This window comes from Epinephelus lanceolatus, chromosome 23 (assembly GCF_041903045.1).
Source record: "Epinephelus lanceolatus isolate andai-2023 chromosome 23, ASM4190304v1, whole genome shotgun sequence".
In the NCBI taxonomy this organism is placed as follows: domain Eukaryota; kingdom Metazoa; phylum Chordata; class Actinopteri; order Perciformes; family Serranidae; genus Epinephelus; species Epinephelus lanceolatus.
In genome coordinates, this window is record NC_135756.1 from 14,806,303 (window position 1) to 14,833,261 (window position 26,959).

Sequence of the window (26,959 nt, forward strand, 5' to 3'; positions counted from 1 at the left end):
AAATTTTGTAACATTACCTTTGTTAAATGTTGCTGTTTACCCTGTCTTCATATGAGTGGAGGAAAAGTCTGCTAGCTGCTAGGCTAATTTATACAATGTAAAATGCCTTAGGCTTGTGCTAATAACATTAGCATGTTGTATTTGTGGGGAAAATATGTCCAGATAAAGACAAGTGTTTGTCTGTGAATGCTGTGAGTTATAGTGAAGCTGATTTGTGTACTTGTGTTTGAAATTGGGGTGTACTTTGCATGAACTAAACTTTACAACATATCACAGAAACCCCGCCACCGACTAGTGATTTGGAGGTGTAACTGCAGAGTGACACAGACACAACACCGCATAAGTAGGGTCTGCCATGTGAATATAAATCCCGCTTAAGCAGTTCATTCCTATGATATTGTGGGCAGGCTGTTCTCATGCAGTGTTTGTCCATAGAAAAAGTAATGCACCAGAATTCATATATAACCCATGTAATCTTAAAGCCTTTGATCAGGTGACCAATGCGCTAAAGCGAGGAAAGAAGTAGTATTAAGAACAAAAGTCTGCATAAGGAGGCAGGTTGGGGTGGTAGATGGATCAAACAAAGACAGGACTTTTCCCTTGGAGAATAAGTGTGAATGTCTTCTTGAAAAGAGGAATGGCTAATACAATGCGGGCTATGACTTATAAGCTATATATGTAATAGTTACAGTGGAATGAACAAACTTTACGTTGTTGCACATTCTCATTCATTCCTACTTACCTGTGTCACAGTGGACACTTCCGACCTGCCACACATGCCACTCTCTCAGGTAACCCAGTAAAGTTCCACTCACCTGCCACCTGTCCACACATCTCCTACTCCTGCCAGTCCACCACACACACCTCATCAAGCTAATACCCCTCACCTGTGGATCATTACCTCCTGCTAGCATAAAGACTCCTGCTTCACAGACTCTCCTTGCCAGACTGTGCTTCGCCATTCCAATGCAACACCTTCCAGCATTTATTCCTGAACTGCTTCCTTGTTGCTAACCTCGCCTGTCTCTGACTCTCCTGTTTCGTCTGCTCCCTGGTAAACCATTCCTAAGAGCTCTGCTTCTACGTTCCTGGTTGCCGTTTGCCTGTTCCCTGTGGCTGTTTGGAGAGACTGTCACCCAGCGTTCCATAGTGAGTTTACCTGTTCTGCTGCCTGTGATTTCCTGTGCTGTGGGTTACCTCGCCACTTGGCTGCACCATTCTGCTGTTGTGTTTGAAATTGACTTTGCCCTCCTTTTGACAGTTCACAGCAGGGACTGTAGGAGTCAAATGTGATCACCAGAGGGTGAACCCTCAGACAGCCAGTGGAGTGTCTCTTCCTCTTCTTCTGTGGGCATGAACATTCCTACAAGTTGTGAATTGATCTCTGGTGTTTGACTGGACTCCTGTGTTGCTCATTCAGATGTATCATGCAACTCAATCAAAGGGTCTGATTATCTTGCTTTTTCCTCTCAGAGTTAGAGGGCAACATATGGCAGTCAGTGTTAGAGTGTCTGCTCATACAGCTCTGAACCATGCTGGGAATGTTAGCATGTTAATCAGGAGAGGAAGCAAAGCAAACAACTGTGAGAATGTTGTCGAAAGCAGGTGAAAGCAGTTCAGATTCCACATGCTATTAAAAACAAATGGTTCAAATGTTTTTGCTTGAACCACAGAGGAAACCATAATCCAGTTCTGGCCCCCATCTGGGGTCTGTTCAATGTGTGAATGTGTCTCCTTTTGTTCATGTGTCAGTATGCGTGTGAAGAAGACTGCTGAATACATGCATTTTAAGAAACAACAGTTTCCCCTTTGTGTCAGATGTAAGGATTGTTTACCACAGAACGAGGCGTGACCTGAGGCTGGGAACAACTAAGACACACCATGGGGCCAGATTAGGGGCTGGTACAACTCTCTGGAGGGCCTGCCAGCTCTAAATGTTACAGGGTGAGACTGTCAGTACTTTAGTGCCTCTAATGCTAACCAGATGCTGTCAGAGCGAGGGTCGACTGACAGATATTCATGTCAACAAGCCCGCCTACACTCACAAAGCTGAATGGACATAAACATATGTGGTACACATCCACGCAGATAGAATTACACAGAAACAAAAAGAGGGAGATAAAATTCTGTGTAATGAGCACGTCAACCGGGTCCATGTCATTGGTTTGACAGCCCATTGGTTCGACATCCCATTAGTCTGACTGTCCGCGGTGCTGAACGGCTCACGGCGGGCGTATGGTGCGCCGTGACCGGCTTGAGGCGGAGCAGGCTCACAGCTTATGTTTGTCACTTTCTTTTTCATTTTAACCCACACAATGATCTTTCCCTGACCCTAACCAAGTGGTTTTTGTGCCTAAACCTAACCAGACCTTAACCACAGGGCATCATGATGATTTCGGAACGGACTTCGGAACAATGAGTTTAATATGGTCGGAACAATGGGATGTCAAACCAATGGGCAGTTCCCCGTCAACCAGTGGTGTAGTGGAGGGTATACGCAGGTATTGGGGTATAGCCACCTCTTTTTGTGGCTGCTTAAAGCATACCCACATATCAACCCGCATGTTAATGACATTAATGTAAATATTAAATGATATATTTTGGGCGGGGCAACACAATGGTTTGAGTTGAAGGTGTGAGAGAGAATAGTATCAGTAACATTGTTAAAACTGTGCTACATTACATAGAAACACAAAACCGTACTAATGAACCTTCATTAATATAGGCCTATATTTTATCTACAAGTGCACATCACACACTGAGCGAGCCGCCTGTTAATGACGCTGTCGGCTAATGGGCACGTAGCTACTTCCATGTTTCAGATGATACGTCATGTTTGTAGTCGACCAATGAAGATGAGTTTACATATCACCTTGGGTTCGTCCTTCACCTTCTCAAAATGATTCCACACTTTGGATTTCCTGCCCGACATGTTATTAACTAGCCTGTGGAATAAACGCAGGTACCAGCCCTGGAAATTAGGGGTCGCCTCTTCCTGTGTCTGGATATATGTTTGCATATGTTTGACATTTCTTATTTAAAAAGATATTAAACTAACTGTTCAATCATCAAAACAGTAATGCAATGTGGCTTTAATTCTTGCAGTGATAATAACAACCAACAGTGCCCACAAGATGGCATGTTTTGGTCACACACAGTGAAAAGATTTTTTTTTTAGTGTGGTCAAAGGTCAAAGGTCATGATCAGTGTGACCTCATCAATAACAAAGGGTGCATTTCTTGTGCATAATTTTCTTCTGCTTACAACAATTCATGCTGCTTAAATGAGGCAGGCCTGTTTTGCAATAGATAGTGTAAACACTGCAATACATGAGGACACTCCCATCGTTTCCTCAAACTTTGCTCAGTCAGCAAGGGGACTTCACTGACTGCGCCCGCACTGATCACAAGATCACTGGTGAGTCACATGTATTTAAAATCCTTTCATTATATTCAGCTGTTTTTTGTCTAACTATTAGGAGAAGTATGACACTAAAAAGAACATAACAGACATGGACTATGTTTAACTTGTACTTATGATGTGTGACAGACTGAGAGCCCATGACTGAGGAAACAGCTAGAGGGGATCCTGCTGGAGGCTCTGGGCCAGATACAGGGGCGACTGAGAAAGGGGATGAGCCGAGAGGGAAATGGGCCAACAAATGGGAGTTCATCCTCGCCATGACTGGACAGATGATTAACCTCAGGACTACTTGGCGTTTCCCCTTTGTCTGCTACAGAAATGGAGGAGGTCAGCGACCGGATGGGTCGTTTGGGGGATTATTCTGGCTGTGATATAGAATATATGCTGAAGTTGAAGCTAGTTATATAATCTACATTTAAAGCTGTGGTAGGCAGTTTTTATTTTGGTGTCACTAGACATAAATCCTATGAAAGGGGACGGCAACCTTAGGGACACCTGCCACCACTGGCACACTGTAACCAAACGAAAGACACACCAGCAATTATTATGGAAGACAGTGTTTCAGAATTTTACTAAGCAGGGTTTCCTGCATATTCATTTATTCGTGGCATTCCATTACGATAACATCATCTGTCACCATGTATTAATTTTCTGTATTTGGAGCTGGACAGTTCATTAGGAGCATTGTTGGAATATATAAAGTCTACTGTTCGGTTATTCATTGTACGTGGACCTGTAGTTGATTCAAGACACACATTAAACACACATTAAACATGGCTTAATGGAGACAATTTCAAACACAAGTACACAAATCAGCTTCACTATAACTCGCAGCATTCACAGACAAACACTTGTCTTTATCTGGACACATTTTCCCCACAAATACAACATGCTAATGTTTTTAGCCATGGTCACACACCGAAGTTTCTGTTGCCATGGTCACACACACACACACACACACACACACCATGGTTACTGTTGCCAAGGTCACACACCATAGTTACTGTTGCCATGGTCACACACACCATAGTTACTGTTGCCATGGTCACACACCGTAGTTACTGTTGCCATGGTCACACACATACACACACACACACACACACACACACACACACACACACACACACACCATGGTTACTGTTGCTATGGTCACACACCATGGTTACTGTTGCTATGGTCACACACACCATAGTTTCTGTTGCCATGGTCACACACCGTAGTTACTGTTGCCATGGACACACACACCATGGTTGCTGTGTGTGTGTGTGTGTGTGTGTGTGTGTGTGTGTGAGACCATAGCAACAGTAACCATGGTGTGTGATCATGGTAACAATCAATCAATCAATCAATCAATCAATTTTATTTATAAAGCCCAATATCACAAATCACAATTTGCCTCACAGGGCTTTACAGCATACGGCTCCCTCTGTCCACACACACACACACACACACCATGGTTACTGTTGCCATGGTCACCCACACACCATGGTTACTGTTGCTATGGTCACACACACACACACACACACACACACACACACACACACACCATGGTTATTGTTGCTATGGTCACACACCATGGTTACTGTTGCTATGGTCACACACACCATAGTTTCTGTTGCCATGGTCACACACCGTAGTTACTGTTGCCATGGTCACACACGATAGTTACTGTTGCCATGGACACACACACACACACACACGCACGCACACACACACACACACACACCATGGTTACTGTTGCCATGGTCACCCACACACCGTGGTGACTGTTGCCATGGTCACACACCATGGTTACTGTTGCCATGGTGACACACACCATGGTTACTGTTGCCATGGTGACACACACCATGGTTACTGTTGCCATGGTCACACCCCATAGTTACTGTTGCCCTGGTCACACACACCATGGTTACTGTGGACATGGTCACACACACCGTAGTTACTGTTGTCATGGTAACACACACCATGGTTACTGTTGTCATGGTCTCAAACACACACACACACACACACACACACACCATGGTTACTGTTGCCATGGTCACACACCATAGTTACTATTGCCATGGTCACACACTGTTGTTACTGTTGCCATGGTCACACACACATGCACACACACACACACACACCCACACCATGGTTTCTGTTGCCGTGGACACACACACACACCATGGTTACTGTTGCCATGGTCACACACACACCATGGTTACTGTTGCCATGGTCTAACACACACACACCATGGTTACTGTTGCCATGGTCACACACACACACCATGGTTACTGTTGCCATGGTCACACACACACCATGGTTACTGTTGCCATGGTCACACAACGTAGTTACTGTTGCTATGGTCACACACACCATAGTTTCTGTTGCCATGGTCACACACCGTAGTTACTGTTGCCATGGTCTCACACACACACACCATGGTTACTGTTGCTATGGTCACACACACACACCATGGTTACTGTTGCTATGGTCACACACACCGTAGTTACTGTTGCCATGGTCACACACACCATGGTTACTGTTGCTATGGTCACACACACCATGGTCACTGTTGCCATGGTCACACACACCATGGTTACTGTTGCCATGGTCACACACACCATGGTTACTGTTGTCATGGTCTCAAACACACACACATACACACACCATGGTTACTGTTGCCATGGTCACACACCATAGTTACTGTTGCCATGGTGACACACTGTTGTTACTGTTGCCATGGTCACACACACACACACACACACACACACACACACACACACACACCATGGTTTCTGTTGCCGTGGTCACACACACACATCATGGTTATTGTTGCTATGGTCACACACACACCATGGTTACTGTTGCCATGGTCACACAACGTAGTTACTGTTGTCATGGTCACACACAAACACACACACACACACACACACACACCATGGTTACTGTTGCCATGGTTACACACCATGGTTACTGTTGCTATGGTCACACACAACATGGTTACTGTTGCCATGGTCACACACACCATGGTTACTGTTGCCATGGTCACACACACACACACACACACATACACACACGCACACCATAGTTACTGTTGCCATGGTCACACACTGTAATTACTGTTGCTATGGTCACACACACCATGGTTACTGTTGCCATGGTCACACACACCATAGTTACTGTTGCCATGGTCACACACCGTAGTTACTGTTGCTATGGTCTCACACACACACATACACACACCATGGTTACTGTTGCCATGGTCAGACACCATGGGTACTGTTGCTATGGCCACACACACCATAGTTACTGTTGCCATGGTCACACACACCGTAATTACTGTTGCCATGGTCACACACCGTAATTACTGTTGCCATGGTCACTTACCGTAGTTACTGTTGCTATGGTCACACACACTATGGTTACTGTTGCCATGGTCACACACACCATAGTTACTGTTGCCATGGTCACACACACCATGGTTGCTGTGTGTGTGTGTGTGTGTGTGTGTGTGTGTGTGAGACCATAGCAACAGTAACCATGGTGTGTGATCATGGTAACAATCAATCAATCAATCAATCAATTTTATTTGTAAAGCCCAATATCACAAATCACAATTTGTCTCACAGGGCTTTACAGCATACGGCTCCCTCTGTCCTTATGACTCTCGCAGCGGATCAGGAAAAACTCACCAAAAAAAACCCTTTAACAGGGAAAAAAAACGGTAGAAACCTCAGGAAGAGCAACTGAGGAGGGATCCCTCTTCCAGGACGGACAGCCGTGCAATAGATGTCATATGGAACAGATCAGCATAATAAATTAACAGTAATCGGTATGACACAATGAGACAGAAAAAGAGAGAGAGAGAGAGAGAGATGCAGGACAGACGGTAATGACAGTAGCTTACAACAACATTAATGAATAATGTTGAATAATAATGAAACAGTAACTATGGTGTGTGTGACCATGACTACAGTAACCATGGTGTGTGACCATGGCAACAGAAACCATGGTGTGTGTGTGACCATAGCAACAGTAACTATGGTGTGTGTGTGTGTGTGTGTGTGTGTGTGTGTGTGTGTGTGTGTGTGTTTGTGTGTGTGTGTGTGTGTGTGACCATGGCAACATTAACCATGGTCTGTGTGTGTGTGTGTGTGTGTGTGTGTGTGTGTGTGAGAGAGACCATGGCAACAGTAACTATGGCATGTGTGACCATGGCAACAGTAAGTATGGTATTTGTCTGTGACCATGGTAACAGTAACCACGGTGTGTGTGTGAGACCATGGCAACAGTAACCATGGTGTGTGTGACCATGGCAACCATGGTTACTAACCCTTATAACAAATACATCACCCAAGGGGAGCATGTATAACGAACATAAGATAAGACCAAGAATTGACCCTTGAGGCACACCATACTTGATATGGGAATGGATGATAATTATGCGTAACTTCAAGCCCCATAGAGTTGTCATTAACAGGAATGTACAGCTGTGTGTCATCTGCATAACTGCTGGACGACACTAACTATGTGAAATCTCGCTGTGTCCTGCAGGGGTAGGGATTGCGTCCCAAGTGATTCTGGCCTACCTGAACATCTGCCACATTGTCACCATGGCCTGGGCTCTCGTCTACCTGTATTACTCCTTTAAAAGCACGCTGCACTGGTCGACGTGTGACAACCAGTGGAACAGTGGTGAGGAATTCTTCTTAACATTTAAGCTTGTTTGAACACATCTGTATTTGATTTGCAGTGTGTTTATTGCTCGTGGTCTTCAGGAAAAACTTTACATTTTAACATTTTGAAGCATGCAACATCCATCTGACTTTCACCTCTCTTTGCTCAACCTCGTAGCTGCATGTCACAGGGGCCCCCATTTTTGGTCGAGCTACAACCTCACTTCACTTGATGATTACACTGACGATTACAGTGCTGAGTAAGTTGCAGTTATTTCTCAAGCAATACTGTATGAACTATAATAAATTAGAATTTTGTGACACATCCCGAATGCATTGAGAATTCACTGTACTGATGTTTAACATAAAAAAAATTGATGAAATGATATGGGATTAGTCCTCCATAGATGTAGCAGCTCTGGGTCACTCAAATGCTTTCATGTGTTCAAAGCAGGAGGTTTTCACTTCTATATCTGGCATAAAAACTAACACTATGAATTGTCTCCTTGGGAAACTTTGAGGGTAAAAAGTACACCTAATAAATTAAATGACCTGTCAAGCATAGTTAAAAGGTCACTTAAAGATAAAAAAGAATGACTAGCCAGCTCACTCAGTGTGAAAGTCCATGGTACAGGCAGGCAGACCAAAAATGTATCCGAGGCACTCCAACTGTAGTTAAAAATCCTTCATTAATACATGGATAACCAACGTGTTTCCACTAGAGAGGGTGAAAATGCTGGGGGGACCCTGAGGTATTCCCAGGCCAGACGAGATATATATATACCCGGGACACCTAGGACACCGAGGCATCCTAGTTAGATGCCCGAACCACCTCAGCTGACCCCTTTCGACACGACGGAGCAGCGGCTCTACTCCGAGCTCCCTCTGGATATCAGAGCTCCTCACCCTGTCTCTAAGGCTGAGCCCAGCCACCCCACGGAGGAAACTCATTTCCACCGCTTGTATCCGCATTCTCACTCTTTCGGTCACTACCCAGAGCTCATGACCATAGGTGACCCTCACATGTGCTCTTAAATTGCACACCTGTTTTTAATGCATTTTACACCCTGATGAAGCCTCTCTAGTGGAAACATGTTGGTTATCCACGTATTAATAAAGGATTTTTAACTACAGTCAGAGTGCCAAGGATGTATTTTTGGACGGCCTGCCTTTACTGTGGACTTTAACACTGAGTGAGCTGCCCAGTCGTTGTTTTTTTTTAATCTTTAAGTGACTCTTTGCATCATCCTTGAAGAGCACCTGATTTTTTTTTACAACTATCTACACGGAATCTTAACCCAGTGCAGCACTCTCTAGTATTTCCGTATAATTAAAAGGTGTTGGGGTGTCAAATAACAGAATACTGCCACAGTGAAATAATGGACATTTTAGGAGATGTGGTTATTTGCTAGAGATATTAGAATGTTAGAAGGTAAGTTCGATGCCAGTCTCATCAGGTGAATATGAAGTTACAGCCAGCAGGCTAGCTTAGCACAAAGACTGGGAATGGGTAAAAAAGCTAGCTTAGCTTAGCGCAAAGACTGGAAATAGGTAAAAAGCTAGCTTAGCGCAAAGACTGGGAATGGGTAAAAAGCTAGCTTAGCTTAGCTTAGCTTAGCGCAAAGACTGGAAATAGGTAAAAAGCTAGCTTAGTGCAAAGACTGGAAATGGGTAAAAAAAAAAAGCTAGCTTAGCTTAGCGCAAAGACTGGAAATGGGTAAAAAAGCTAGCTTAGCTTAGCGCAAAGACTGGAAATAGGTAAAAAGCTAGTGTAGCTTAGCGCAAAGACTGGAAATGGGTAAAAAGCTAGGCTAGCTTAGTGCAAAGACTGGAAATGGGTAAAAAAGCTAGCTTAGCTTAGCGCAAAGACTGGAAATAGGTAAAAAGCTAGCTTAGCTTAGCACAAAGACTGGAAATAGGTAAAATAAAAGCTAGTTTAGCTTAGCACAAAGACTGGAAATAGGTAAAAAAAAGCTAGCTTAGCTTAGCGCAAAGACTGGAAATAGGTAAAAAGCTAGCTTAGCTTAGCACAAAGACTGGAAATGGGTAAAAAAAAAGCTAACTTAGCCTAGCGCAAAGACTGGCAATAGGTAAAAAGCTAGCTTAGCTTAGCGCAAAGACTGGAAATGGGTAAAAAAAAAAAAAGCTAGCTTAGCTTAGCGCAAAGACTGGAAATGGGTAAAAAGCTAGCTTAGCTTAGCGCAAAGACTGGCAATAGGTAAAAAAAGCTAACTTAGCTTAGCACAAAGACTGGAAATGGATAAAAAAGCTTAGCTTAGCTTAGCGCAAAGACTGGAAATAGGTAAAAAGCTAGTGTATCTTAGCACAAAGACTGGAAATGGGTAAAAAGCTAGCTTAGCTTAGCTTAGCACAAAGACTGGAAATGGGTAAAAAAGCTAGCTTAGCTTAGCACAAAGACTGGAAATGGGTAAAAAGCTAGCTTAGCTTAGCACAAAGACTGGAAATAGGTAAAAAAAAACTAGTGTAGCTTACTGCAAAGACTGGAAATGGGTAAAAAGCTCCCTCTATAAAGCATGTAAACATATTCTAGTAGAAACCTTAAATAGAAGTATGACTCTGAAAATGAGCATGATACGTCCTCTTTAAAACAATAGAGAAGCATTGCTAAGAAGTTTATTTAAACCTTTTTTTCTATGCTTTTTTATTCTTCTTTAGACATGAACATTTCTTTTCAATGTTCATTAAAAAAAAACATGCATTTTTCAAGGGGTTTTCACACGTCCACTCGGGTGGACCACATGCATTTAAGTTTACTGAATGCAACTTAAAGAAATATAAACCAATGAAAAATATATATAAATGCTGTTGAACTAGGCTATATAATTTTTTCAATATGCAAAATTTCTACAAAAAATGTTTCTGTAAAACTGTAAATTACATTCTAGTAACAGAAATTGATTGATTTACAGTAGGTAGCAGTGTATGGCATGATGCACTAGGGTCCAGTGTAGTGGCTTAAAACAAGAGCATCAAAACCCATGAACAAGAAAATGGTTTTTAAATAGCTGTACACCACAGAGAACACTGTGTGTGAAAGGGTTAATTTGAACTCATGTTACTTACTTTTAAATATTTCCAGGTTTGAGAACGAGAGGAGGACATCTGAACAGGAGTTCTGGCTGTGAGAAACACACACACACACACTCACACACTTATCTTCCTAAAACATGTAAAACAGCTTTGACAGGAATATCACCTCCCCAGCATGCTTTTCTTTGGGTGGAACATTTCTCCCTGCCTCCAAGATAACAAGAGGCCATCTCTGCTGTTGGGGAGCTGAGTGAACATGATGTTAATGATGGAAAAAAAAAAAAAAAAATCTGTAGATATCACGTGATAACCTCCCGATTTGCTGTGAGAACAGAACAGAACATAACAGGAAATCGACTGTGCTGCACGATGAGAACAGTATGTGCTCTTTTCTCTGCAGATTCTGTTAAAGTCACCCAAGCCGGCCATCTGTATTCATGGTGCAGATGTTTGTTCCTATTACTGTTTTTGAATGTATTGCCAAAGCACACTCACCAGCCACTTTAATAGGTACACCTTGCTAGTACCAGGTTGGACCCCTTTTGCCATCGGAGCTGCCTTAATTCTTTGTGGCTCAGATTCAACAAGGTGCTGGAAACATTCCTCAGAGATATTGGTCCATATTGACATGATAGCATTGCAGTTGCTGCAGATTTGTCAGCTGCGCATCCATGATGTGAATCTCCCGTTCCACCACATCCCAAAGGTGCTCTATTGGATTGAGATCTGGTGACTGTGGAGGCCATTGGAGTACAGTGAACTCATTGTCATGTTCAAGAAACCAGTTTGAGATGATTTGAGCTTTGTGACGTGGTGCGTTATCCTGCTGGAAGTAGCCATCAGAAGATGGGTACACTGTGGTCATAAAGGGATGGACACGGTCAGCAACAATACTCAGGTAGGCTGTAGTGTTTAAACCATGCTCAGTTGGTACTAAGGGGCCCAAAGTGTGCCAAGAAAATATCCCCCACACCATTACACCACCACCACCACCAGCCTGAACCGTTGATACAAGGCAGGATGGATCCATGCTTTCATGTTGTTTACACCAAATTCTGACCCTACCATCTGAATGTGGCAGCAGAAATCCAGACTCATCAGACCAGGCAATGTTTTTCCAATCTTCTATTGTCCAGTTTTGGTGAGCCTGTGTGAACTGTAGCCTCAGTTTCCTGTTGTTAGCTGGCAGGAGTGGCGCCTGGTGTGGTCTTCTGCTGCTGTAGCCCATCTGCTTCAAGGTTGGATGTGTTGTTGGTTCAGAGATGGTCTTCTGCAGACCTTGGTTGTAACCAGTGGTTATTTGAGTTCCTGTTGCCTTTCTATCATCTTGAAGCAGTCTGGCCATTCTCCTCTGACCTCTGGCATCAACAAGGCGTTTTCACCCAGAGAACTGCTGCTCACTGGATATTTCCTTTTTCAGACCATCCTCTGTAAACCCTAGAGATGGTTGTGTGTGAAAATCCCAGTAGATCAGCAGTTTTTGAAATACTCAAACCAGCCCGTCTGGCACCAACAACCATGCCACGTTCAGAGTCATTTAAATCACCTTTCTTCCCAATTCTGATGCTCAGTTTGAACTTCAGCAGGTCGTCTTCACCATGTCTACATGGCTGAATGCACTGAGTTGCTGCCACATGATTGGCCGATTCATGTTAATGAACAGTTGAACAGGTGTACCTAATAAAGTGGCTGGTGAGTGTATGCTTTATACATTGCACATCTCTGATTCATTCTGCATGTTATTAATAGAGGATCCAGTTATATTCATGTGTAAACTTTTCTGATCTCTCCCCGACAGGTTCTGAGTGTTAAGGGTTTCACATGACATGACCCTGGGTCCGGTGAACTGGGATTTGGCTGCGTGTCTCCTCCTCGCCTGGATTGTGTGTTACCTCTGCATCTTTCGAGGAATCAAATCTGCAGGAAAGGCGAATATTCCTTATGCATACACATACAGTACTGTCCATGATATTGGGTTTCTTACATATGGCTTCTTTAGCTCATCTTGCTACCTTTCTGTCAACCTTCACTCCTGTGTGATTTGACAAAGTTGTAAGGAGTGAGTGTTTATGTCTACATATAAAATCATAACTTTCTCTTTTGTATGTATTTTTGTGTTTGTAGGTAGCGTACGTCACTGCTACAGTCCCCTACCTTTTGCTGTTCATCCTCTTCATCCGTGGAGTGACGCTCCCAGCAGCCGAACAAGGACTGAGACATTTCCTCAATCCTGATTTTGACATTCTCGCATATCCACATGTAAGAACTCAAAGTCATTATCGCATCAGTTATGTCAGTGGAAACCACACTGTCTAATAATTCGTGACTGATCTTCCCCCCTCTCACAAAGACCCTTCCTTATGCTGGCTTTGCTTCATATACAGGACCAGACTTTGATCTCTCTCTCCCAATTTGCGCACATTTTCGGTTTCTCTTCTTCTCTTTGAGTTAGCTGCTAACTGCTGCTAGCAGCTTTTTTAAATCTCCTAGCGGTGACTACTCATATCACATGTTGTCAAAACGTCACACTTGTCCCGTCCTGCTGGGTGTTCCTTTTACACAGTTGTTGAGTCAGTGGTGTTTCGACTTCCGTTGTCAGCTTAAAGGCAAGACAACTCTGTGCCCCCCTTCCGCAATAGTACGTTAACAGCAAGGCGGAATAACGGCACAACATTCCTGCCTTGAACAGGGCTTATCTCTCTCTAAAACAAACACATGCACACCTTAGAGAGCACCACGCTGCTTGGCACTGTCCTTATTCCTGACATGCATCCCAAGAAATTCGACAGCTCATTTGGCATTAACTTCCTGCAGAAGTACCTCCACTTCAAAACTACTAAAGTCTTTAATTCTTTTTCCACCCTCTTTAAACTTTCGTTTGGGCATTCATAAGTGCTATATCGTAGGCAACCAGACTTGCTTGAGTTTCTTGAAGACGTTCGCTTACAGATGACTTACAGAGTCATTGAGGTCACATGTGAGGTGTTGACCTACCCGGCCATCTTGTGTGTTGTTAGGATTAGTTGGGTCCAGGTGTGAGTGGGTGTTGAGTCGTCTGGGGAGGGATCCCAAGACTGGGTGATAAGTGGTGTCGTAGGCCACCTCCTCTGTTAAATGATGGTTGTTCCAGTTTGACGTGGCTTCTTTCCAATCTCTTTCAAACCATCTGTCTTCTCTGGCCAAGATATGAACTTTGCTTTCCTTGAAGGGATGTCCCTCCTCCTTTAGATGTAAATGTACAGCCGAGTCTTGACCTGCGGAGCTGGCTCTCCTGTGCTGAGCCATGCACTTGTGAAGTGATTGTTTTGTTTCACCAATGTACAAATCTGTGCATCCCTGGCTGCACTGAACTGCATACACTACATTACTCTGCTTATGCCTGGGTGTTTTGGGACTTTAGCAAGTCCAGCTGCCTACAATATAGTGCTTGTGATTACCATGACCTGGATGACTGAGAATCTTCACCGACAAGTTTAGGCATTCTTGACTTAATTCTTTAAACTTTCCTTCTACTTCTTCGTGCAGAGCTTACCTGTGCTAATTAGGGTCAACTAGCAAGCAAGGACAGTGGGATTCATCGTTATACGACCACAGATGCAAACAAATAATAGGTTTAAGAACGTGCCTTGAATCTAACATCGTCTTTCCTTGGGGCCTTTCTTAAAAACAAATTTGAGAACATTTTAATTAGATATTTGTGAGTGAGGCTCAGTGTTTGCAGTCAGCACTGTACAGTAGTGTTAATGGTAAATGTACTGCACTTGTACAGCGCCTTTCTAGTCTTCCAACCACCCAAAGCACTTTTACACTACATCACATTCACCCATTGACACTGGTGGCTGAGGCTACTATACATGGTGCCACATGCTACTCAGTAAGCATTCACATGCTCTTACACACCGATGGAACAGCCATCAGGAGCAATTTGGGGTTCAGTATCTCGCCCAAGGATACTTTGACATGTGGACTGGAGGAGCAGGGGATCGAACTGCTGATCATCCCATTGGTGGATGACCCGCTCTACACCCTTCTCTGGCCACAGCTGCCACAGTGTCTTTACAAAAGTATGTTCTGGTTCTGTACAGTACTGTCTCTACTAATGTAAACCTGCAGAATGAGTCATTACAACAATCAGCGCACTGGCTTCACATCCAGTCAGAGCATCATCTGTCTCTTTATTTCTCAATTCGTCTCTGTCCCAACAGGATGACAACAGTGGCCTGTTTCTGTCTACTCTCTTTTTTACTTTTTTGGCTCGAATCCTGTTTCCTGTTCCAAGACAGTGTTAACAAGAAAAGCAAACCAAGGTCCTTTTTCTTGCAGCTTCCCCCCTTGAGTAATCAGTAACATCATCACAACGGAGATCTGTCCGTGGGGAATTCTGAACACATTCTGAGTGTATATTTACCCTCTAAAAGTCAGTGTAACTTTATTTAGGCTGAAACTGAAGTCAGTAATTTACCATCTTTGCAAATTATGGATTTTTATGGAATTATGGAAGTGACACATTCTTTCATAATGATTTAAATTCTTAGCAGAGGAATTCTGGATGCTCTCACACAATGACAGCCTCTGTTTCTGCCAGCAACAGTGACCGTAGAAAAGGACTCTGACTCCCACTAAGTAAGTTCAATCAGGAGAGACAGAAGATTTGTGCTGATTAAGTTTTAACAGAAGTCTTTGGCGCTTGGACACCAGAGGGAGATATTTTGTAATCAAGGGACATCTGAGCAGCAGCAAGATAAATCCCCCCATGGAGTCCAGACACTGGTGGTGGTGGTGGTGGTGGCTGATGACTCTGAGGCTGATGGCTGATGAGGCTGATGTGGCTGATGAATCTGTAAAGCCTAGGTGGTGATGGGGAGGTGGAGGGTGCACGACTGCAGCAAGAAAGAACTGTGAGCAGAAAAAGGAGCCATATTTAAAATGAGGAGTGGTAAGATGATAGGCTGGCAGAGAAGGTGTGTCGCTGTGCTATTGGTTGATTGTGAATCAGCTGATGACTCAATTTACCTACCCAGACAATGACACCTAGAAATGGTGAGTGAGCATGTGCAAGGAGTAAATGGCAGGGTGAGAAACTTACAGCCTGAGCATGGAAAGTATTGTCTTCATTTGCCACCCCTCCCCATGCGTCTCTCTCTCTCTGTCTTTGCCCTCCTTCTGACAGTTCACAGCAAGGACTGTAGGGGTCAAATATGTCTCTTCCTCTTCTTCTGTGGGCATGTGGATGTTTGCATGAACATTCCTGCAAGAGTCTCAGTCATCCAGGTCATGCTAATCAGTTGGACTTGCTTGTGTTTCTTGAAGACGTCCAAGAAGCTTCTTCAATTTCAAATGACTGGTGTGGAGTCACAAGCTTTCAAACTCTGTGTGCTGCAAGTGGTGAATTGATTTCCGCTTTTGCACCTTTACTTTTCCGGTCTTCGTCTGTTTGAGTCCTGTGTTGCTCATTCAGATGCATCGTGCAACTCAGTTGACGTGGCTGATCATCTCACTTTTTCCTGTTTTGAGTTCGAGGAGAAAATATGGCTGTCGGTATTATAGCGTCTGCTCATACAGCTCTGAACCATGGTGGGAATCTTAACATGTTAATTAGGAGCAGAAGCAACGCAAACAACTATGAGAATGTTATGTGGAGTACTATCGACAGCAGTTATGGGTCAGAATTACACAATGCCAGATGCTCTTAAAAACAGATCTGTTTCTAATGAGTCTTGTTATGGCATGCAAATATTTTGCTTGAACCACAGAGGAAATCGTAATCAAGTTCTGATCTGCATCTGGAGTCTGTTTAACGTGTGAATGTGTCTCCTTTTGTTCGTGTGTCAGTCTGTGTGTGAATCTGTATCCAGAGCAGCTAAAAGGACTTCTAAATAAAACGTGTTTCTAAAGACACAACAGTTTCCTCTGTCCGGTGCGGGATTTAAAGATTTTTACCACTGAATGAGGCGTACATTTCTGTCCCAAGGTTAGGAAACACTATGCTCACCATGGGGCCAGAGTAGGGGCCTGTGCATTGCTCTGGAGCCTTGCCAGCTCAATCTTTTACAAGGCAAGACTCACAGTGCTTTAGTGCCTCTAATGCTAACCAGATGTCAACAAGCCCGTCTACACACACCAGCCTGAATGGACACAAACATATGTGGTACACACTCACTCAGAGTGACACAGAAACAAAAAGAGGGAGACACAAATTCTGTATATGATGAACACGTCAACCAATGGTGTAGTGGAGAGTATACTCAGATATCGGGGTAGCCACCTCTTTTTGTGGCTGCTAACAGGATACCCACCTATCAGCCAATAAGCCATTAGAATATACAGAGCCCCTTTCTCACTTGACAAAAAAAACACACTAACATCTGGCTTTTGTATTTAAGTTTACAGGAAAAGGGAAAGGTTACAATTAGCATTCATTCCCAGGACAGATGACTCTGCAGAAGTCACCGGTATTGATCTGCTCCAGCTCTGATTGGCCTGGCAGTAATAAAAATACAACACCTGGGAGTAAGCACTAATTTTAGCCCCTTTCCCAGTGCAATGAAATGATAGGCCGCCACAAATTACTGTCCGTCTCCATCCAAGCAACGCCTGAACATCGTTTAAGAGGTTGGCACCAAGTTTGTATATAGTATACAGAGTATGCCTACCAGAGTTTACTGCAAGGAAATGCCTTTCTCTGTGGATGGATAAGAATGCCACTGCAAAAATGGCAGTCCAGTCTTGTGGAATATGCACATGGAGCAGTACAGAGACAAAAACAGGACCCATAATGCATGGCGACAAAAAGTGAGGAGGTTGGCCTGTCAAGTGTGCAGACAGATTTGTGAAATGCTTTGTTAAAAGACCTACGATCCACAATATGATACAAAGCTAACATGCTACCCATGTTAGCTAGCTAAACATGCTGTCGAATGTTTCAGTTGTATCAAAAAATGTATAAATAGAGCTGTATTACCTTCAGCTAATTGTTTTCATGCTAACTTCCTGTGGTACAGCGCACACGGTCTGTCCAAAATCTGCAGCAAAAGTTAAATTTTTTCAACGTACTAGTGGCAAAAAAGATCATGGAGGTTTTCATCATAATGAACAGTGGTAGCTGGTCAATAGAGGGCGCTAGACAAAACAGAAGGACATACTTGTCTGCTGCAGATAGGTGTACACAATTCTGACCCACTGATAATGGGTTATCCCTCGTACATGAACACGCCATGTAAAATAATGGATGTAACCACCGTGATTTCACCCATCGGTTTGTGGACACCCGTTTTGAGGCCTCGAGTTAAGCATTTTGGCCGTTACACCATCTCAGTGTTTTAGAGTCAGAAGTGACCATATTTAGATGAAAGGGAGTTTTGAAGTCCGGTTGCCTATGTTATAGCACTTAAGAAGACTGAATTAATAAAAACTACAACAAATACAACAACAACTGCTACAGGTCAGTGTCCTCACACACAACACATCGTCACATGTACAGTTTCACATCCATGTGCTCTCTGACGGGGCTTTTGTTCTTGGTGTGTTGTAGGGATTGCTTGGTATGTTGTCTGACCACTGGCACCGGTATCTTTGCTGGTCTGGCTGTGTTCTCGGTGCTGGGATTCATGGCTCATACGATGAACGTGTCCTTATCTGATGTTGCCTATGGTATCGAGTTCATTTCTCTCTTCTCAGCATCTGCATCTGTCACGTGACTGCTTTTAAATGTCACTTTGGAAGTAGTAGTAGTAGTAATAGTCCAGTCAGTGTGTGGTTTGACCCAGGGAAAACTGCAGCAGTAATCAATCAAGGTTTTGTGTGATCTCTTGGGACATCCGAATAACACATCTCTGCTTCTAAACATGATATTTACTTGTCGTTTATATCTAAACATAAGGTTTTAGGACATTCTTTCACATTCTTTTCTTTTTTTTAAATCCAAAAGTCAGTAAAATTTGGTCATACAGGATATTATCATTCAATTTTCTACACAGACAAATTTGTTTGACCATAACAACCATGATGCACGTCAGCACCCAGACTGAGACCTTAAATGAGAACAAACTTGAAACATGTCTTGTATTTCATTCTTTGGTTTAACTGTAGTGCCATTGAAGGTTGATAGCTGTGACCAAGCTGCCGATTGGGAAGAGCTATTATGTTGAAATATCATCTGGTGTCATTTCATAATACCAGACTAGAATTAAGAAGTTGGGTGGTACTAATCAGTGAGAATTCTGACCTGGGCCCATAAAACACGATCACCACCGATTTCCCATAATGTTTTCAACAGTAATCAGTAGAAGTTTCCACCACTGTACCGTATGTGCTTCCTATCCCATCCAATCTAAAGCCCCTTTTACACTGCCAGATTTCTGCGAATGTTGGGCCATTTTGCCGGCAAGCTGCGAGCGTTTAGACACACAGAGCCGGATTGGCGAGTTGATCCGAGGTGCCCAATTTTCCGCCTTGTAGGGTAGTCATATTGGCGGAACCCTTTTAGTTTAAACAGACCGAGGCGGCCTTCTGCAATGTGAGGGGCTGTTGAAGACTTGTGGGAGGAGCTGTTGATGATGCCGCACGTGCGAGCCACTGGCGGTGGATAAACAGGAAACAGCTGATAGCAGGAATTAGCGAGCAGCTAGTAGCAAGAGGGAAACGCAAACCTGAGGGACACTGTAAAGATGAGCAACTGGGGAGACAAGGAATTGTGCGCCCTCCTTGCCCTCACAAACAAAGAGGCCATTAACCGTCAGATGACATGAATGGTGAAGAACGGGCCGACTTACGAGAGAATCGCCGAAGGATTGACCAGCTGTGGCTTTCCTCTCACGTCACTGTTTAGGCCACATGCTGAGCTATATGTTTTGTTACTTGCTCACGCCCCCCATTGCCCCGAAAAAGGCACATTCTGTATACACAAAAGTAGGCAGGCGCCATTTTGCCACACTCCCCGATTTTGTTTTTATACTGCCAATGCTGAAAGAAGACTGATTGGGCTTTCCTGCAAATTTACACAATTCCTGTTTAAAAAGGGCTTAAGCTGTACAAGATGTCTTTTTTCTGGTACACCATCATAAGGCACAGTGTTTCATATTGCTGTTGCAGCTCATTTAAATTTAAATGAATTGTTTTAAGTGAATGAACAAACTAACATGATGACATTAAGAGTGAAGATGCCAAAAGAACAGGTGAATAAAGTAGAATAGTTGCTAATGGAACCAGCTCACACACAGCTCTCCACGTCAACCCCAACCCTTCACCTCCCCTGCACTACAATCCCCTACATAACTCTCAAACTTACAACAAATGAAGACGTTATAGAAACTAAATATATGCAGGATAATTTACACCCAGTTTAGATGCGGATACACCCATAGAAGCAGTGTGGCACAAACTGTAAGTGGAGAATTTGGCAAAAAATTGGTTGTTTGGTAGTTGTACCTCAAATACAGGTATGATACATCAGAATATCCTCTTTAAAGGTGTTTTATTGAAATGATTGACCCCCCAAAAACTAACCAAAAAACACCATTTATGTTGGATCAGTTTACGTAGACCCTCCAATATTAACATCATTTCACCCAAACCATGTCACTGTACTGACACAGGAGGGTATTAGGACCAATACAAACTATGAAAACTGCAATGTCTCCGAGGTTGGGCCCATTTATGAGTGAGATTGACTGGACATTTCTGCCTGGAAAATTCTAAAACAGTAGAATCCATTGATAGAAAAATAATGGGCAACTGTTTTGATGATTGAACAATTGGTTGCAGCTCTAATACATTGTGGCTTTAGATTCTGGCAATAGCGCAATAACCAGCAATGTCCACAAGATGGCGTCTTATGTTCACACACAGTTAAAAGATTTTTTGTGGCCAGTGGCATATAGAAAGTACACACATCCACCTTCACCAAGTCCTTTTCCTACATTTTTTTTTAATTGTTATTATTTGTTGCATCTTTTCCTCTAGTTCCCTGCTTGATTAAAAAAAAAAAAAAAGTTTTATCCTGTTTTGGAGAGCACTTTGAAACTTTTAACTAATAGATATCACCATTAAATTTCCCCAGTTGATTACTTACAGTCAGACAATTATTTTTTGTATTTAACATTTTTAAGAGATAAAGAGTCTTTATGATTAAATATGCAAATGACACATTTTGTAATGAATACCAAAAACTATTATGCAACCATAGATTTGGTACCTCTTTTTTTCTCACAGTCCCAGTATAGTTTGAGGAAGTATATTAAAACTAATTCTACCTTTACCCTGTTAACCAGTCCACCCTTAATTATGTGTAACTTTAAGCCTTAATGAAATGTAAATGGGTGAGTTATATAAAAATTCACCCCCTTACAGCTGTCATGAACAGGGAAATTAGCTATAGAGAGAAAAACTGTTTCTTGTACCAGGCTGTAAACATGTTTATTTCTTCTGTAAAGTTGGGCATTTTAACATGGGGGTCTATGAGGATTGACTTGCCTCAAGCAGTCATTCAAAGAACTTTTGGCACTTTCGTATTGGCTTCATTTTTCAGCCTCTGAGATTGTGGTTAGGTAAAAACCTGCTGAAGATACGTCAAATAAAATTCCATACACTTTAGACAAAAAAACAAAACAAAACTTACATCCACCTTTGATAAGAGGTTCAGAGGTCATCTTGAGGGGTCCAGACAGGTTAGAAACTGCTGTGTCAAAGGACTTTAAGTTGCTGGTCTTGAAGACTACAGCCTAGATGCGTTATGTGCTTTACACAGATTCACTCTTTCACGCCTATCCAAGGGCCTTTATTATTGTCTCATTTGAAGACATTGGGCCTTTATTATCGTCTCATTTGAGGACATAGGGCCATTATTATCGTCTCATTTGAAGACATTGGGACTTTATTATCGTCTCGTTTGAAAACATTGGGCCTTTATTATCGTCTCATTTGAGGACATAGGGCCATTATTATCGTCTCATTTGAAGACATTGGGACTTTATTATCGTCTCGTTTGAGGACATTGGGACTTTATTATCATCTCATTTGAGGACATTAGGCCTTTGTTATCGTCTCGTTTGAGGACATTGGGCCTTTATTATCGTCTCATTTGAGGACATAGGGCCATTATTATCGTCTCATTTGAAGACATTGGGACTTTATTATCGTCTCATTTGAGGACATAGGGCCATTATTATCGTCTCATTTGAAGACATTGGGACTTTATTATCGTCTCGTTTGAGGACATTGCGACTTTATTATCATCTCATTTGAGGACATTGGGCCTTTGTTATCGTCTCGTTTGAGGACATTGGGACTTTATTATCGTCTCGTTTGAAGACATTGGGCCTTTGTTATCGTCTCGTTTGAGGACATTGGGACTTTATTATCGTCTCATTTGAGGACATTGGGCCTTTGTTATCGTCTCGTTTGAGGACATTGGGACTTTGTTATCGTCTCGTTTGAGGACATTGGGCCTTTGTTATCGTCTCGTTTGAGGACATTGGGACTTTGTTATCATCTCGTTTGAAGACATTGGGCCTTTATTATCGTCTCATTTGAGGACATTGGGCCTTTATTATCGTCTCGTTTGAAGACATTGGGCCTTTATTATCGTCTCATTTGAAGACATTGGGACTTTATTATCGTCTCATTTGAGGACATTGGGCCTTTATTATCGTCTCATTTGAAGACATTGGGACTTTATTGTCGTCTCGTTTGAGGACATTGGGCCTTTATTATCGTCTCGTTTGAGGACATTGGGCCTTTATTATCGTCTCATTTGAGGACATTAATACAGCTGATAGCGAACATGAAATAGTAAAATAAAGCAGATATCTAATGTACAAACAGGAAGCAGGAGAGAAACTAAACTCCAAACCACAGCGATTCTGTTAGAAACTACAAAAGTACTGAGAGCTGAACACACAGAGACTTTTAAGAGGACTTTCCTCTGGTCTCATGCAGACAGAGGTGGGTAGATTCTTGCAACACACACACTTATTTGGGGGGAAGAAGGGGGGAGGTCGTTGGGGGTTGGCTGCTGTCGGCTGAACAGTTTGTCCTCACCTGAGAGGACTGACATCATTGATAGAGTTTATCTTTGACCAGGAGGATGAGTGCTCCATCTACTGGACTGAAAAACAAAAGCAACACCCTCTGCTCCACAGTCAGAAAACTGCAACCGACCTTCGTAGTTCTGGATATTTTAATTCCTACCATCCCTTGTCTTGCTGTCTCTCCCTATAGTCTACATTATCATCGTATTTAATGCAATTTCGATTCATTGTTTCCTCTCTTCTAATGTGTCAACTGCCTGTACCACAAATGTGAATCTTTCATTTCCATATCCCAGCTCTCTTCTGCCATCATTTTGGATAAATCTTCTGAGCTCTTAGCTCTTCCCACACCTTCATTATCGGCAGCATTACTGGCTGAATTTCCACATGTGGGTGGAGAGTTCCTCCGTTATACACAGTGTGCTGTTTATATATATATATAATTTCTGTGACTCTGAAAATTTCCTTTCCTAAAACGACTGCTTGCTCTCTGGAATGAAGGTCCAGCTGCACATCTTAGACTGATATACAGTGAGATATTGATCTGATTCTGCAGCTGCTTCCTGTCCCTGCTTTGAGTTGTTTATCCAATCGTTCATCCTCTGCGTTTTCAGACTGCTACGTGTGGAGAAACTTCTTCACCTGGATTTCAATGAGGCCACTCGTTTTCCTCCTCCATAAAGATGTAGTTAGCTCTCGAGGTTGATTGCTGTATCATTTTCAGAGCCGTCTCTGCTTTCCAAAATAGGTTTGACTACTTATCCTGTAGTCTGTGGATGTTGTTCCATCAGCCGGGTCACCAATCTCACATCAGCTGCCTCCTGTTTTTTAATGTCTCTCGTCTTCCATAGATCTTCTCTTCTGTTCTGTCTTTGGCAGCTCAAGGTGAGTAGCTTTCTCGTCTCACCCCTCCTCCTCATGTACTCCTCCTCACCTCAGACTGGTGTCTCTCCACTTTTCCTGTCCTCCTCATTTGAACCAGTACTTAAATTTCCCAGTCTGAATACTTGAATAGCCCTTATTTTGAGCATTTGTTTAAAAGTTAAAAAAAACTCATTAATAGCCAAATTCAGAGTTGTTTTGCTTCTGTTGTTCATATGAGTGAGCCTGAGAGTGGTTGATAGCTGGGGTTAAAGGTAACGCAAGTTTGCTGGCACTGTGGAAAAATTAACGTGCATACAAGCTGTGACTTCGGGGGCTGAAAATGATGCTAATGCGGAAGTGCCGGAAAAAAGTGCGCCAATCTGTGTAGACCCCTTTATTAAGGGGCCTGCCTCAGACCAACCTTCCTCATCCGACTCCCACCAAACACAACAGCCTTCTGTCCTTGACCAAGAGTTCTGCCTCAGCGTCTCTTGTTTTCCTGTGGCTGCGTTACGTTGCCTTTTGTCAACGCCACAGTCAGTACATTTACATGCACAGTTTAATTTCACTTTAATCGGAATGAAAGGCCATTCCGATTAAAAGTGGTCATGTAAACGGTCATTCCGATTGAAAATTAAATCCGATTAAAGGGGGTGGTTTATTCCGTTTGTCATTCCGAATGAAAGAATTTTGTGTGCATGTATACACTCATTCCTCTTTAAGTTCATTCCGGTCTTTCTGCGCATGCTCGTTTCCTTGCCCTTCTAGCGCGATGACGTATATAGCGCGCATAGCAACGGGCTGCATAGCAACGGGCTGCATAGCAACGGGCTGAGATAGAGCAGTCGGACTCGTTGCACTCACCGGTTTCCATTAGCCACAGCATGGTCTTCTATCTCCCTTCTTCGACCTTCTACCTCCCTTCTCCTCCTCAACAGATGAAGCATTAGCAGAACAAGGTTGTTGTCGTACTGCTGCTTCAAGAATATAAGCAAAACACGCCCGAAAAAGGCACTAAGAACAGCGTCGTCAAGTATCTTGTTATCCAGAGCGAGGACTACAGTGTTTTCTTCAGGTAAACGTAAACACGTAACATCCGCCCCGCCCCTTATCCAATCAGAAACCTTCCCTGCCCCAAACCTTGCGCAGACCTGAATAAAGGCGATTAAACTGATCTCCCGTGTAAACCTTTATTCGGAATGAATATTTCCCATGTAAACTACCTGGAAAGACTTTAATTCCGAATGATTTCATTCAGATTTATTTCATTCCGAATGAGAAGCCATCATGTAATTGTAGCCAGTGTGAGTGTTCCCATCTGCTTACCTCTTGTCAGCTACTGCTCAGAGACTCAGAGGCTGCATGTGTCTGTTCTCTGTTCACCTACCTTTTGGCTCCTCAGTCCCTCGCCTGGTCTCTACTTACTCTACTTACTTACTGTACCTCCTGCTCATTCCCTGTCAGCACCTCTGCCCTGTCTGCTTGTGTGCCTAGTTCTGTATCCTCTGCCTGGCACTGGTCTCCCCCTTGCTCATCTTTCATCAGTCAAAAGAACAAACTGTTACCTGTGTGTCTTCATCTGCTCAAGTTCCAGTTTTGCCTGTGTTTAAATAAAGGTCCTTACCAACTGTCGCTGACTTCCACAGTGCTACATTTAGGTCCTAAATACACTCGTCGCAGGTTCAGCCAGACTTATCTCCAGAGCTGGCACAGTGCTAAAACAAAGTGTGAAGATAGGTATGGTTATGCAAGACTAATGACTCCCCCCATCCTTGACTTGCAGGTGCGGACCGTTTCTATGACAACACTGAGGACATGATCGGGTACAAACCATTTCCTGTGCTGAAGTACTGCTGGTTGTTCATCACGCCGCTCCTCTGCTGGGTGAGATACACCTGCGACTTGATTCATCAAATTTAATGTCCATTTCCTCATGTTTTTATTATTTTCTACCTTAAATTACTGAAGCTCACAGATGTTTTGCTGCCCCTTATCTTTGCCTCTTCCTGTTTGCCTCTCTCCTGGCATTTCTATCTGCGCTGAGTGAGTTTTTTTCATTTTACAACATCGATGGGGAAGGAGAGGAGCGACTGTTGCTTTTATCTCAAAATGTGGACTCATCTTTTTTTTAAAAACACACTTCAACGACATAATTAGTGCAAGACCAGAGAGAATACACCAGTCAGCCACAACACTGAAACCACTGACAGGTGAAGTGAATAACATCGATCACAAGCTTGAGTCCAAACAAACATCCATGGAATTCTCCATGGAAACATTTATCGCTGTGAAATGTCTTTCAATGCAGTAAATAAGTCAGAATGAGTATTTCTGAACGCACCACTTGCATCATCTTACTCCATTGCTGAAAACAAGCCAACAGAACTTGCTAGCTAGCTTGCTAATGTCTGCAGAGAATTGTTTTGCCTCAAGCTAAGCCCTACCCACCAAAAAAACCATCATAGTGTTTACTAACAGTACAAGAGTCTGTTATTATTTCCATTACTTTTTAAGCAGTCTGCAAGTAATGGAAGGTTATTTCGTGTTGATACAAAAATGTCCCAGCTGACCCCGCTCTCCCCTACAACAATGGATTCCCCCTTTAAAACATTCATTGAGTAGCTGTGTGATCAAATGTATAATGCAGACAAACTGTGACATCCTACAATGTTAATTTTGAGGCTAAATTTGAATATGCCTTGCTGAATTTTTTATGTTAATGCAATGGTGCTATCATGCATATTAAATGTTTGTACAATGCACAATTTACTTTGTTTGTCAATGAGATTATTGTTATGCTTTTTTTATTGATATGCCAAATGGAACAGATTTTTGTTGTGCACATTATCTTCAATTCATTACACGTGTTGATACCTGCAGACAATGGTGACGAACCTCATGAATCTCATTAAAAGTATCTGTATGTTAAATATC

At 42.9% G+C, this 26,959-nt stretch overlaps 1 protein-coding gene across 2 annotated transcripts; it reads left to right on the forward strand.

The window, feature by feature from the left end:
• Positions 1-3,354: 3,354 nt before the first annotated feature.
• LOC117249386 (sodium- and chloride-dependent betaine transporter-like) lies at positions 3,355-26,959 on the forward strand. Of its 2 annotated transcripts, none has more exons than XM_078165492.1 (8): positions 3,355-3,417; positions 3,550-3,750; positions 7,963-8,103; positions 8,263-8,344; positions 11,185-12,827; positions 12,934-13,063; positions 13,260-13,394; positions 25,809-26,959. In XM_078165492.1, the coding sequence occupies exons 2-5, from the start codon at positions 3,561-3,563 to the stop codon at positions 11,228-11,230; spliced, it is 459 nt and encodes a 152-aa protein (XP_078021618.1). In that variant the 5' UTR covers positions 3,355-3,417; positions 3,550-3,560; the 3' UTR covers positions 11,231-12,827; positions 12,934-13,063; positions 13,260-13,394; positions 25,809-26,959. The 2 variants fall into 2 exon arrangements, with proteins under 2 accessions (XP_078021618.1, XP_033470901.1); XM_033615010.2 differs by having other exon boundaries at positions 11,185-11,226.